We start from the raw sequence: 13565 nt of genomic DNA, 5'->3' as shown, positions 1-13565 counted from the left end.
GTCCTGCAATTATGTTGATGTTTAATATTTAATTTTTACAATGAATACTATCATGATTCTAATTAATTGCCTATCAAAAGATATACAAAATGGTTACCAAGATATCTACTTGGTATTGGTGCTTATCATTTTTGTACATAAATTCAGAAAATTATGTGCATCTTTCCATGCAGGTCAAAGAATGATTTCGCTGAATCTGTCTTTTTTTCATGATTTTGTTTCCATAATGTTAGTCAAACTTAAGATTTATCCTTTACTACAGTACCAAAGCACTGTAATATAAACAGCTATAATATAACAATCTGTTGCATATCATTGTACATGATGGAACAGAGACAGTTACAATCAAATTAATATTGATTACATATTCAATCTTACAGTATCCGAGTGCTGTGTAATGCACTGTGAACATGAGGTACAAGTGAAATTTATATGCCCATATTATTGGCTTCGCTCTTTTCAGTGTTTTATTTATAACAGCTATTTCAACTGTCAAGCAATTCAGGAATTAAGGGTAAATTTCTTAATGAAGGAAAACATGCCATGGCCGAGAATCGAACCCACGTCCCTCGGATTGAAAGACGAGAGCCGTAACCAGGAGACCACAACGCCCCCGCGATTCAACAAGGTTTCACAAAAACGGGAATGTTTGGCACGAGGTATCTTACCTAGGTTACATGGTGGGTATCGAATTCAAATAGAATGTTGAAGAATGTGACCCCTGCATTTTGATGTACTGTATCAAAATCGTGGATAATGAATGGGGATTTCACAATTAATTCAGAAATTATAGAGGATTTTTAGGAAGTCATGTATGCTGCTTATGATGATTAATTAAGTCTTGCAATTGGTGACACAACATTTGCTCCTGCAACATTTGCTCCGGTTTGAATATCTCAGAGGGCATAGGGTTACAGTTTGAATTGTAATAGATTTTTTGGTTCAAAATAATGCAGACATAAGGATGAGGGTTAATTTAGTTTTGGAGGTTAAGTTTATGTTTGGCTCATTGTGCAGAATTTCCATCAGGGGGGCGTTTCATCAATATTTTCGTTCGACAAGTTGTCAGATCTGACAACTTTCCTGGATTCTGATTGGTTGAGAAGCACTGTTACTATAGTAACTGTCGGCTAACATCGGACTTGTCAGATAAAACGTCTGACAAATCCTTTCATGAAACGCTCCCCAGAGCAGTTGTCGCCAGAGCAAATGTCATGGAACTGCCTTATTTGCAAGCTGAACTTTGATAGGTACTTGCAATGTTGAATGTCATGATGTATATCAGACAACCCACAAATTCATATTTCTGTTTGCCAACAACTGGCAGACCATTCCTGTTTATTACAGTTTGTGTACATGTAGATCTCTTTTTTTGCATTTGCTAAGAGGAAAAATTCAATTTCAATCCATATTTTTTTTTTTAGACTTTTACAATTAGGCCTGAATATAGTTTGGTTGTCCTCCCACACTGACCAAAGATATGGGGCTAAGAAAAACTTGTTCTTTTATTTTGCAAGTCACAAACAAAACATCACAAATTACATTGAATAGCTGAAGAATAGAAAATGACCCAGACAGGAGCTAAAAGTGAAATCGACAAATTGAAAATGAATAAGCGACATAGTAGACCAATGTACGTGTTACGGATATTCACCACTTGACAGCCAAATATTGGGTTTGTGGGGGGATTCTAACGAGAGGCTTCCCATTGCTTTTTTCGAAGCCTGATAACTTTAGCGATTCTACCGGTAAACAAAATAATCAGTGGGTAAGCAATGAAAATACGTAATGCTTGCATTTCTGTGTTTAGTCGATTATTAGGTTTCAAATGGTATACGATTTGTCAATTTCATATTTGGGTTCGGTCTGGGTCTTTTAAACAAAGCTTGAAGTGTTCATTAAAAGAAGTATTCAGTGGGAGCAGACAGCATCCATCTCAATTTGGCTTGGAGAATGTTTCATGGAGGGTATTGTTGTGACTCGCTCTACCTACCTTCTTCTATCTACCAAAAATACAAAACTCAACGTACTGAACCTACCGTTACTGTTTTTATTTTGTCTTCACAAGTTTGGAATAAAATCATATAATCACTTGTTTAATCAATTAAATCATTTTTAAAATTGTTATAGTATTCAGGAAGAGTTTAGCCCTCATACTTGTTTCTTTGAAATATTGTCACCTCAAATGCATCATTATTTTGTATATTATTGCTTTGTAAATATATTCAGAGACACACAAAAATTTACAAATATGATGGGTGTAAGTAGAATTTTGTATTATATCAATGTTTTTTCTATATAAATATTCAGGTAGGAAATGCCACTATTTTCTTGCGAGTTGGTAGTATGTTTCAATTGTGAATTATACATGTACATGTTGTCATCTCAATTCTTAATAAAAACCGATCAAAGGAGCAACAAGTTTTCTAGCATTATTTTTTTTACCTGTGTGACGTGGTATAGCTCCTTCAGCTAAATGTGGCTATTCGACGGGGGGGGGGGGGGGGGGGGGGGGGGATACTAGTAGTAGTTTCAAGTGAATACTATTTTTCAAATCTGTTTATAATTGGTTATAATATATTGAAAAATGGTCCAATGCTACATTTTGCACAAAGCTCAAATTGATGCTTGTTACTGTACTGTATTAGTTCATGGTTTATGTATTCTAGCAGTGGTCTCAAGGTGTGATAAAAGCGTTCTTACAGTGTTTGATATCAGTGGAAAAAATCTGCATAAACCATGAATTTGAATCAACAGATTTACAAACAACTTTGTGAATTTCCAATTTTTTATTTTGTCTTTTAATCATCTTATCTCTCTAGGTTTAGCATGCTTTTTCTACTCTTATTCAATTTAACTTATATGATTAGATAGCTTTTACCATTAAACTCCAATCACACACAATATCAAACAGATTGGTGTTTAAACTCATATTTATTATATTAAATTAAAAAAATCTTGATTACATGATTTCAGCTGAACTTAGTTCGAGTACATCAATACAAGAGCTCAAAAGCACAATATATCACACATTACACCAATATTAATACATTTACATGTATACAATCTTACAAATTTTTATATGAAGCAAAACAAATCTTCATACACTGTTTTTTACTCACACGGTAGAGTGAAGACTTTTATAGATGCGAAACTTTCTGTCTGGTAGAGGCAGCCACAGTACATAGTGAATGTATTCTCTCTACTTCAGAGTCTGCATTATGCACTGCATATTGCCCAAACCAGAGGTTTGTGCATGCAGAAAACCCCGGGGGGGGCCCACTTACATTGACGAGTGGATACCATACGCGACCAAAAAAACACATAAAAAGGATGTCCTTTTCACGGTAGGGCATGTTACGTACGTAACGTGATAAGGGTGTCAATAACACAAAAATAATGAAAAAAGGGTATCTATTTCGCTAGGAAAATTACGTGTTTAGGGTCGAATTTGCAGGGATGATAAAACAAAATTAAAATGTTTTATAAAGGATGTCCTTTTTGTCCCAACACTGTGTTTGGAGTCCGTTTTGCGCGAGGTGTAGAAGATGGGATCGTACTAAACCAAATGAGGTAAAGACCGAAGGACCCGTACAATAAAACATTCCTGTACTTGTTTAGGGGTTCATTTCGGGGAATATTTGCTGAGAGTATCGTTTTGTTTCCAATACTTGTTAAGGGTAAGGTTTCACACGCCAATACTTGTTGGTAAGAGGTCCATTTTCAGAATATGGGAATTACGTGTTTAGGGTGCTTTTCGAGACCCCATGGTCGCGCATGGTATCCACTTGTGAATGGAAGTGCCCCCCCCCCCTCCGGGAGAAATCCTCGACTCTATTTTTGTTTGCATTGTATATCATTGACTTAATGACTTTAATTTGTTTTGTCTTGTCAAACATGAGCTTTAAAATCATTAGAAGTAGAACTGGCAATTCATGGCATTCACACCCGAAAGTTAGTTTAAAAAAAAGTAATATCCAAGGAAGCAACATGTCAAATATGTACATCCAAGCAAATTAAAATTCTAATCTATAAACATTAGATATTCGTATTACACTCATGTAAAGTACATTGATATATTAGATCACAGTGATTAACAATAACAGAGATGCCAAGTTCAAATACCAGCTATGCGTGAGATTTTCTGTGAATCTGAGTGAGATCACTGACATTGTGTACAATGTATATGGGGATAGGCTGTGATAGTTGCGTGAGACAGAGATTTTAGGGGATCAAACAAGAGTCCAAAATGCTTGAGTCTCATAATGCGTGAGACTTGGTAGCTCTGCAATAACATTGACATTATGTCCGCATCATATGCTGACACAAATTTCACACACTCCATTGACTCATTACAGCAGAAATCCTGGTTACAATATTTCTCCTGACACAAACATGCATTCAATAATTCTCATAGCCTAAATCAATAATTCTGATATAGAAAATCCAGCATTCAAGAGTTTTGATATCCCCTACAATATTTTCGATACACAAATCCTGTGTACAAAAGGAAAAATCCAACTTTCAAAGGCATTACCTAAATATCTTGAATAAGCAAACAGTTCAGTCGTAATTCATTCCATCCCCTTATACATGTACCTACAATACTATACTTGATAATGTAGTCCAAAACTTGATCATGTTGTCCAATACATACCTACTAGAACTGTAATAAGAATTATCGGCTGATTTCACACTGTATATATATATAAAAAAAAGGAAAACAGTGTACTCCAAAACAATCCCTTCTGAGTGATCAAATAGCCATTATAATTTAGAAAAAAATTGACAAATTATCTTCAGTTGTTTCATCAAAGGGTTTAAGTTTCATCAAAAGGTTAAGTTTCATCAAAAGTATCAAGACTAATGCTTCCATACACAAGCTTATTACACAAGACCTACTATCAATGTTTTCAATCATTATCAACAAAAATATCGCCAATAACTTTAATCATTAGAAACGAATAAAGCAAAGGGGCATAGAAAACCAGAAAGGCAGAATGATAAAGGTTCAGTCAAATTCAAACTTACTTCGGCAGCTCTGCCATTATGTTAACTGCCATGGCAACAGGTCACATCAGCCAAGTCAATGTTTTGAGGGTAGTTGCTATAATGACAGTTGCCATATAAGATAGATTTGTTCAACAGGACCAGAATCATGCTCATCAAAATAACAATTACCGCCTAAGTAACAGAAATTTACATGAACGGGTAATAAATTATCATCACAAGATTATATTCATAGGATTTTTAAAAGAAACTTTTACTATTTCAGTGCTGATCATGAATTAAATTGCTGAAATTTTCAGTTAAAGAAAACCAGCAACCCCCCCAAAAAAAATAAATATAAGAATGAAGAAAATGGATAACTGAATGAAATATATTAAAGGACACGTCCACCCCAACAAAAAGTTTATTTAAATAAAAAAGAAAAATCCAACAAGCATTAAACTAAAAATTTCATCAAACTCAGTTGTGAAATAAGAAAGTTATGACATTTTAAAGTTTCACTTGATTTCACATATGCACATCCTGGTCGGCATTCAAATGAGGAGACTGATGACATCATCCAGTCATTATTTCTTTTGTATTTTGTTATTAGTATATAAAATATACATTTTAATTTTCTTCCCATTGTCAAGTGAAAAAACAATTCCTCCCTGAACCTGTGGAGTTAATATTGTTTAATACCACATGATTCAGTCAAGTTGGTCCTTATTTGCAAAACTGTAAAAAATGAAAAATTGTATAATTCAAACAATAAAAACCAATAGGAACAGTGAGTGAAGGACATCATCGACTGTCTCATTTGCAGGTCACTGAACTGTTCATAAATTAATGCTTTGTGAAAAATAAGCAAAACTTTAAAACGTCAGAACTTTCATATTTTACACTCAATTTTGATGAAATTTTCAGCGTTATGCTAGTTGTATTTTTCTCTATTTATTCAAATCAACATTTTTTTCTGGAGTGGACTTGGACCTTTAAATGAACAAAACATGAAAAATGCATTTTCAAAAATGATGAGAATGATATTAAAGCGATCACATGTTTCAAACTTTTGAGTGTTCTTGGAAGGGGTTGACATAAACAAACAAGCAAAGAAAAAAAAACTTGAGGAACCTCAATTAGTACCGTGTTTACACTTAATCAGCATTAGGTTCAGAATACAGCTCGCGGTTCAGAACCGCGAGCCGATGCAAAAACCAGAAATGATACGCACACCAACAATATACGTCATAATAAAGACAGCGCTGGATCAGTGCGCTTACAATTACGTCACAATGGTAAAGTAAATGAAATGCGCACAAATTGCAGATGCAGAATCGGCTTTCTGTTTACACGTAGTAAAAAAGCCGATTCTGCATCGGCTCGCGGTTCAGAACCTACTACTTTGGTGGTGCAAATTGCCGGTTCTGAACCGCGAGCCGATGCAAGTTACTTGCGTTTACACGCTATGAAAAAGCCAATTTAAGTGTAAACATGGTATAGAGGACCCAGTGATGAAGGAAAATCTAGGATATCAAACCAGGATCAAGGAAGAGCATTATAGTAGTCATCAACAGAGACAGATGATCCGCCGCCGTAGAAGTCCAAGATCCAGACATCGGTGACGATCAATTTCTTGAAACCAAAGTCGTGATCTTTTGGCCAGGTGGGCATGAGAGGATGACGAGAGAATAGCGCCTCCTTTGCAAAGCTCGTTTCCTTGGGGTCAGTGACGTTAACCAGTTGACCTGAAAGTAATTATTATGATAATGATAATAGCTGGATTTACAAAGTGTTTTTTTTTTCAGAGGGTACAAACACAACTAAATGTAGATCAAGCTTCCACTTTATCAGCAGCACTCAATGCTTTCAAAGAATTGATGCTACAGACAGTGACAGATCCAGGGGGAATTTGCAGTGGAAATTGCCCCCCCCCCCTTGAGAGCCGTACAAAATAATTTGCAGTGGAAAATGTTGGTCATACACAATTTTTTTTTGTCCAATTTAATTGTGACATGAATCGGCTACTTTTGTTTCTGAAAATATAAAAAAACTAAATTTAAATTAGATTAAAGTGGGCATTAGACCAAGTGAAAATTAGACCAAATAGGTTTAGACCAAGTTGACCAACTGCTTGTAGACCAAGTGCAAATCAACAGCAGAACCGGCTTATGAAATACATCAGGGTGACATGGCCCTGGGGTGGGGGTGCTGTGTGCATTTTTCTCCATAGGCAGCACCCCAGGTATTCTAGAAGATGTGTAAAAATGAAATCCCCCCAAAATGACCTTCATTTTGTAGTGATACCCTTTTTTCTTTTCAAATTTCTCAGGAGCAATTTGACCTCCTTTCTTTTTTTGCTTTTTAAAATTTACATCAGCACCCCCAGTAAAACAAATTGTTCCCAGAGCGACAGGCAATTATGCCCCAATGACAGCCAAAATTGCCCCTAAAATTCCCCCCCCCCCATGCATGCTTTGGGGCGACCATTCTCTCTGAAGTCGCCTCAATATCTGTCACAAACAATATTCAAGATTATTTAGAATATCAATATTCTATTTGGCAAAATAATGATTTGCTTTTACTGAATAATTGATTGTTACCCCTATAAAGGTAGCCCTATTAAAACATGAAAGAAATAGATCCCCCAAAATCAGCAATTACCCCTATGTCCTGCGCAGAACTTACCAAAGAGCATCAACCTTGCACAAAGAGGGCTCTCGGGATCTGAGGAAGACGTTACAGCACACTCTGCGATATCACCGAATGCAGCTTCACTGAAACTCAAAGTCACATTGGGGTTCTTAGCGACATCATGCATGATACTGTCAATCGCTGCCAGGTAGAAGTAAGGAGTCCCGGAACTCTTGCCGACGGGACCGTCCGAGATGGATGCAGGAGCTGGGAAGGAACGTCCCACGAGCTCGGGCTTGGTGGAGAATGTCGCTATGACAGTCCAGTTGGCCTATATCAAACAAATACAATACATTGACATTGTTTATCATTGTTAGGTCTGAAAGACAAAACTACTTTCGGAATCTGCATCTTGCATGTAGCTAATGCTTCAGAACAAATGATTCCTCATCAAACTGTTGAAAAAAACTAATTAAATGATAGAACCTACAATTTAATTGAATTTATCATAGTGAATATTATATCAAATTTCTTATTTTCATTGTTGTAATTCACTATCAGGTCTAACTTCAATAAAAAGAATGCTATAATTATCAATAATATTTGGAAAAAACATGTTAATATAAGACATAACCAGTGCTATTATAAATAGTAGGCTTAGTTTTATTTTATTTTTATATGCATGCTTTTTCAAAGAAAATCATATATTTCTTTCCAAGTTTTCAAAGATTTCTGGCACACTCATTGCGCAGACATGGTCCCCTTCATACTCCTCATAATACTGTACTGGGACCGGGGGGAGGGGGGAGTTATCAAAATGGGAAAATGTGACATTAACAGGAATATCTTCGTAGTCTCACCTTATGTACAATGTACCTTGCTCGTCGAGCCTTATCATAAAACGGGGGTCTTGTTGATTTACTGGATGGCTGAAGATTAGTAAAGGACAAGCAGAAAATGTGTTACAATAATGCATTAATAACAAGTGTTGGCCGCACAGAAGTGTTGTTAGCCTATTTTAACAGTAAGCCCAATCGCATCTTTCAGATTGTGAATTCAAAACATTCAATTCGTTACTAATACATCGTTACAACATTAGGCAATGCTGCCACATTACCGTTTATAACAGGGCCTCTGTTACTAGTGTTAGCGCTAACAATATTTCTGTGCGGTCAGTGCAGGGACTTAAAAGAACATAAGACACATAATAAAGAATGGGGTACCATCTGAACTCATTTCTTTGCAGGCCAAGTTTGATGCTGCAAGGATATCTAAGTCATCTGCTTCATTGGAATTTTCTTGCAGATGGTAGACAACAGATTTCTGCCTACCAACAGACTTACTGGCCAGTAAAAGGAAATACGCTTTTGTAATGATTACATTATATTTCACTGCCTCTGGCCAGTCTGGTCAGATAATATGAGCAGACACATTGCTAACTTTCACAGGGGAACTTAGCAAGAATAAATGTTGCAATATTCTTTGGAATGTGATTTGAAATTTACTTGACTTGCCACAACTGTGACACACAGAACTTCAACCTTCCAGCTCCTTTACATGTACCTCCCCTTTCACTTGTTCTCCTCCCCCCTCCTCTTTAATAAACTCCTTATCTTCCATCCTCATCCTCTTCTCCTCTTCCATCCTTCCACTCCCCCTCTCATCCCCCCTCCGACTCCCTCCATTTGATTTATAAAGGACTGTCCAAGAGAAACATTTCCATTACATTTGTGACCTCTTGTAAACAGCAGCAGAGACTTACAAACATAAGAAATCAATGGATTCATAGTCAACCATTAAAAAAAAAAGAGAAAGAGAAAACAATACCTGTGAGCCTGGCAGTCTGATAGCGTTGCTCTGCTGACTTTGATTATCAGATAGGACCACAGAGAGGCAGCAGCCAAGCATCAAAGCAACGAATGACCAATGACCCATTGTTGAAACACCAGTGAATGCCGAGATCTGTCAATAGATGTACCTAGCTGCTCGGCTTTGATAGCACAAACAAAGAGAGCCAAAGGTTCATGTGAAGTTCATACAAATAATTATACACAACATTCGTATTGCCTCATTCAATGCTTTAGAAGCTTGATTTTATCCCCCCCCCCTCCGTTTTCCTGTTCTTTTAAAGCAGATACAAAGCAATAAAGCCATCTTGAGTCATGAACTACTCATACCTGGCCAGTTTTCTGAGCCATAATGATAGTGTAGTCTAATAATATAGACCAACTTGAACGATAACATGCAAATAAACTACTCAATACATTTCTTATTACCACAATAATCATGTTACCAAGTAGCAAAACAATTACTCTTCCTCTCAAAATATCTTAGTTTCTCTATACAAATACAATTATATGTCAAATTTTTCTCTATAGTATGCAACATACACTTTAAGACTATGTATTTTATAACACACAGTCAATGAGAGACAACACACAGTTCACTCTCCCTTTAAACATTATAATCATTGAAGAAAAATGGCTAAAGTTTTTGCATTACAAACTTTGTGGACATTTCAGCAACATCATTACAAGAATCAATCTCAATAAAAAGCATGTCACCACCTGTCTGCCTTCAAGTTTCATTTCATTCTTGTATAAAATTGCTGCACACATGTGACACGTGTTCTTGTAATACTAAAATACTAATAAAAGAGTTTAAGAACTGTGAAAGATACACTACATTAATTTGCATGTAAAATTGGTGAGAAGTGTCCAGTCTCTCCCTTGTAGTGTCTTTGATAAGGAAAGAAACTGCAGACATCCTCTATATTAGCAAAAATGGCCAAGACACCAATCAAGTTTGCTACTCAATGTAAACGTATCAGGTTCATAAAGATTACAGGAAGATGCAACTATTTGCGAGTCATAAAGAAATAGACTGTGAAATGGCATAAATTGCATGAATAGATGAATGGGGGAATTTAGGTCACATAATCTACACTCTGAAATAAGGTTGACAATGTTTGGCTTTAATACTTTTTTCTTTTTCTTTCTTTAGTCATTATTTTGGCTTTTTCCCCTTTTTTCTCTTCTTTTTCTTCAGCTTTCTTTCTTTCATTTATTCTTTAATCTTTATTTGTCTTTCCTTTTTAATCTCTTCATTTTTTGTTTTCCTGTTTTCTTTCTTCCTTCCCCTATATTTCTTCCTTCTTTTTCTGTTTCTTTCTTTTATTAATTTTTTCTTATTTTCTTTCTTTCTCTTTCAAAATGTTAATTTGTTCTTACCTTCATTCATTTTTAAATTTCTGTTACTGACACTTTTGTGCCTACTTATTTACATTCTATTTTCTTTTTTTATTCTTTCTTTCTTTTGTTCATTCTTTGTTTTGCTTGTTCTTCATTTAATCTCTTTCTTGACTTTCTTTATTCATGTTGTGCTCGTGTCAATTAACGGAAAAAAATAAGTCACTGCATCTACAATGCCTATTTGCGCAATGCGCCAGAAACTAGTGGATCGTGGACGCGCAGCGCCCATGATATTCTCAACATAAGGAACGCTTCTATAATATTGGCATGATTGGTTATTTAACTGCCAATATAAAGCGAATTTTGATTGGTAATTTCTAAAAAACGGGCGTGTTGAAGATAAGAAAGGGGCAGTCCTTACGGAGATATGAACGCTTTAAGAAGATTTTCAGAACACCTATTTGCAATGATTTTAGTGTCTTAATGGGATATTAAGATAAAAGATAGCAAAGAGAATAATGTTTTCAGAATACCACCCTTGGGCCCTACGCTCTTGAAGGGTTTGCCACTGTAGTTGTCGAAGCATAGCAGAAATGCTGCTTGTAGTTCAGTAGTCGTGACAAAAAATAGCGACCAAACCTGTGTTGTATCATTTCCAGATTTCTGATTTTTGACTGTGTGAATGGGTCCCAGATCTCAGATGCATATTCCATTATTGGCCTCAGGAGCATCTTGTAACAAATGACCTTAGTGTTTCTTGGACAGCTTGTGAGATTTCTTTGCAGAAAACATCTGCATGATCTGGTATTCAGCGTTCTCGCCAGAAAAAAATTCACCCATGTCGGGGACTTGTGCTGCCACTCCTGGGGGGTGGGTGCGGGAGGCGGAGTGCGGAAGCGACAGCCTTTTCATCAAATAGAGACGCTAAGGAAGCCCCATTGTGGCGTATTTTTAAGCCCACATAAATGCACAGATACTTGCTGTTCAGTCCAAAGAAAGAGAAGTGCAGCTTTCCAGCTTATGAATTGTAAATATTTTCGAGAAAAAAAGAGTCGGGCCCTGGTCGGACCAGACATGAGAAGTCAAAGGGCTTTGTCGTGTTTCTAGATTTAGGCTGGATCTGCAAAACATGTCCGCCGCTCCGTCGATCGTCTATATACCTAGCGCGCACGTATCGTGCATGCACCTAGTTGATCCAGTATACAAAATGCGCATCCAACGAGCGTCGGCGCTAGCTAGGGCCCTGCACTGATTTTCATTTGCAAGTGGTCTTTATAAGTTGGTGGGACTTCGGCGCAACCCGATAAATGAAGTTGATATCACTAAGATGAGTTCATGGAGTGTATTATTTTTTTCTGAATATTTCCATTTAATTTTTCCACGCATGTCGCTGAAATTTTACGCATGGTTCCACTTGGTCTCCATTTCCGCACGCATGGTGTTTGAACCATGCGTATTATACACTGACGAGAACGCTGCTGGTATTAATATTTGCTTTCTTGGTAATGGAGTCTACATGGGCAATCCATCTAATAGTAAAGTTTATGCTGAGGTACTTGGTATTAGTATTACCTTTTTCTTCCAGAGCTTGGCCGTGGATGAAGTACCTATTGTGTGGAAAAATTTTCTTCCTTGTAATGTGTAAAACCTGGCACTTTCTGGGATGGAATGAAGACAAATGAAAATTGAAAAATGTATGAAACTGAGTCGACCTATTTATACAAAAATATTGTAAATACTTTTTTTAAATGAATGATGGCATAATTTTTCTGACTCTGAGAAAAATTTACGAGCAAAGGCTTTTAAAGGTCAAGTCCACCTCAAAAAATGTTGATTTGAATCAATAGAGAAAAATCAGACAAGCACAATGCTGAAAATTTCATCAAAATCGGATGTAAAGAAAGTTATGACATTTCAAAGTTTCGCTTATTTTCAACAAAATATTATATGAACGAGCCAGTTACATCCAAATGAGAGAGTCGATGATGTCACCCACTCACAGTATTTCTTTTGTTTTTTATTGTTTGAATTATACAATATTTCAATTTTTACGAATTTGACGATTAGGACAAAATGTTAAAATAATGGAATTCCACGTGTTCAGGGAGGAATGAAACTTCATTTCACATGACAATGTGAAATGAAATATTTCATATAATAAAATACAAAAGAAATTCTTCTTCTTCCTGTAAAGTACAGACTGCCGTTGGCATACTATCGTACTTGTGCTTGTCAAGTGCCCAGATGAATAGTGCAAGTAAAAATCTCTACAAAACTATGTGCGGCTAAAAACAGAAGAGGTCTTCTTAACGAAGCCTCCTTTGACCTTTGCTGCACCTCCTGCTTGAAAGATGCAAGGGAGGTGCTGTGAACTATCTTTGCTGGGAGTGAGTTCCATATTCTGATAGCATCAGGAAAAAATGTCTTTTGATATACTTGTGTTCTGGCATATGGAATTTGGATTTCCACGTGTACATGGACCAGTTGATGGAATAAAGTGGTCATCCGAGATGTCAATAAGCTTGTTGATGATGCAGTAGACCATGCTAGCTCGCTGTTGTGCCCTTCTTTCCTGAAGAGTAGCCCACTGGAGTTGCTTTAGCATATCTGATACAATTGTGAGTGATGTCATCAACTCTCTCATTTGGATGTAACCCAGAGAACTCCCTCCCGCTATGCGGGCGGGAGCCCAGGGCCTTACGTGTTGACCATACTCACCTGACTAGCGTGAAGTATGGTCAAAATAATTCT

At 36.5% G+C, this 13565-nt stretch overlaps 1 protein-coding gene across 1 annotated transcript; it reads right to left on the bottom strand.

The window, feature by feature from the left end:
• Window positions 1-6366: 6366 nt before the first annotated feature.
• Window positions 6367-12648, bottom strand: LOC121430303 (protein CREG1-like). Its single transcript, XM_041627582.1, has 5 exons — window positions 12387-12648; window positions 9451-9613; window positions 8484-8552; window positions 7678-7954; window positions 6367-6737 (listed from the first exon to the last, which is right to left on the bottom strand). The coding sequence occupies exons 2-5, from the start codon at window positions 9556-9558 to the stop codon at window positions 6535-6537; spliced, it is 657 nt and encodes a 218-aa protein (XP_041483516.1). The 5' UTR covers window positions 9559-9613; window positions 12387-12648; the 3' UTR covers window positions 6367-6534.
• Window positions 12649-13565: the final 917 nt, after the last annotated feature.

The sequence above is a fragment of the Lytechinus variegatus genome, chromosome 16 (assembly GCF_018143015.1).
Source record: "Lytechinus variegatus isolate NC3 chromosome 16, Lvar_3.0, whole genome shotgun sequence".
Taxonomy (NCBI): Eukaryota; Metazoa; Echinodermata; class Echinoidea; order Temnopleuroida; family Toxopneustidae; genus Lytechinus; species Lytechinus variegatus.
The sequence above is the reverse complement of the archived record's forward strand: the minus strand, read 5'-3'. Positions and strand labels throughout refer to the sequence as shown.

Coding starts and splice junctions, on each gene's coding strand:
- LOC121430303 (XM_041627582.1), bottom strand. CDS start 9,558: ATGGGTCATTGGTCATTCGTTGCTTTGATGCTTGGCTGCTGCCTCTCT. Junction 7,955..8,483: donor CAAGGTACATTGTACATAAG/GTGAGACTACGA, acceptor TGTTTGATATAG/GCCAACTGGACTGTCATAGC. Junction 6,738..7,677: donor TGCAAGGTTGATGCTCTTTG/GTAAGTTCTGCG, acceptor AATTACTTTCAG/GTCAACTGGTTAACGTCACT.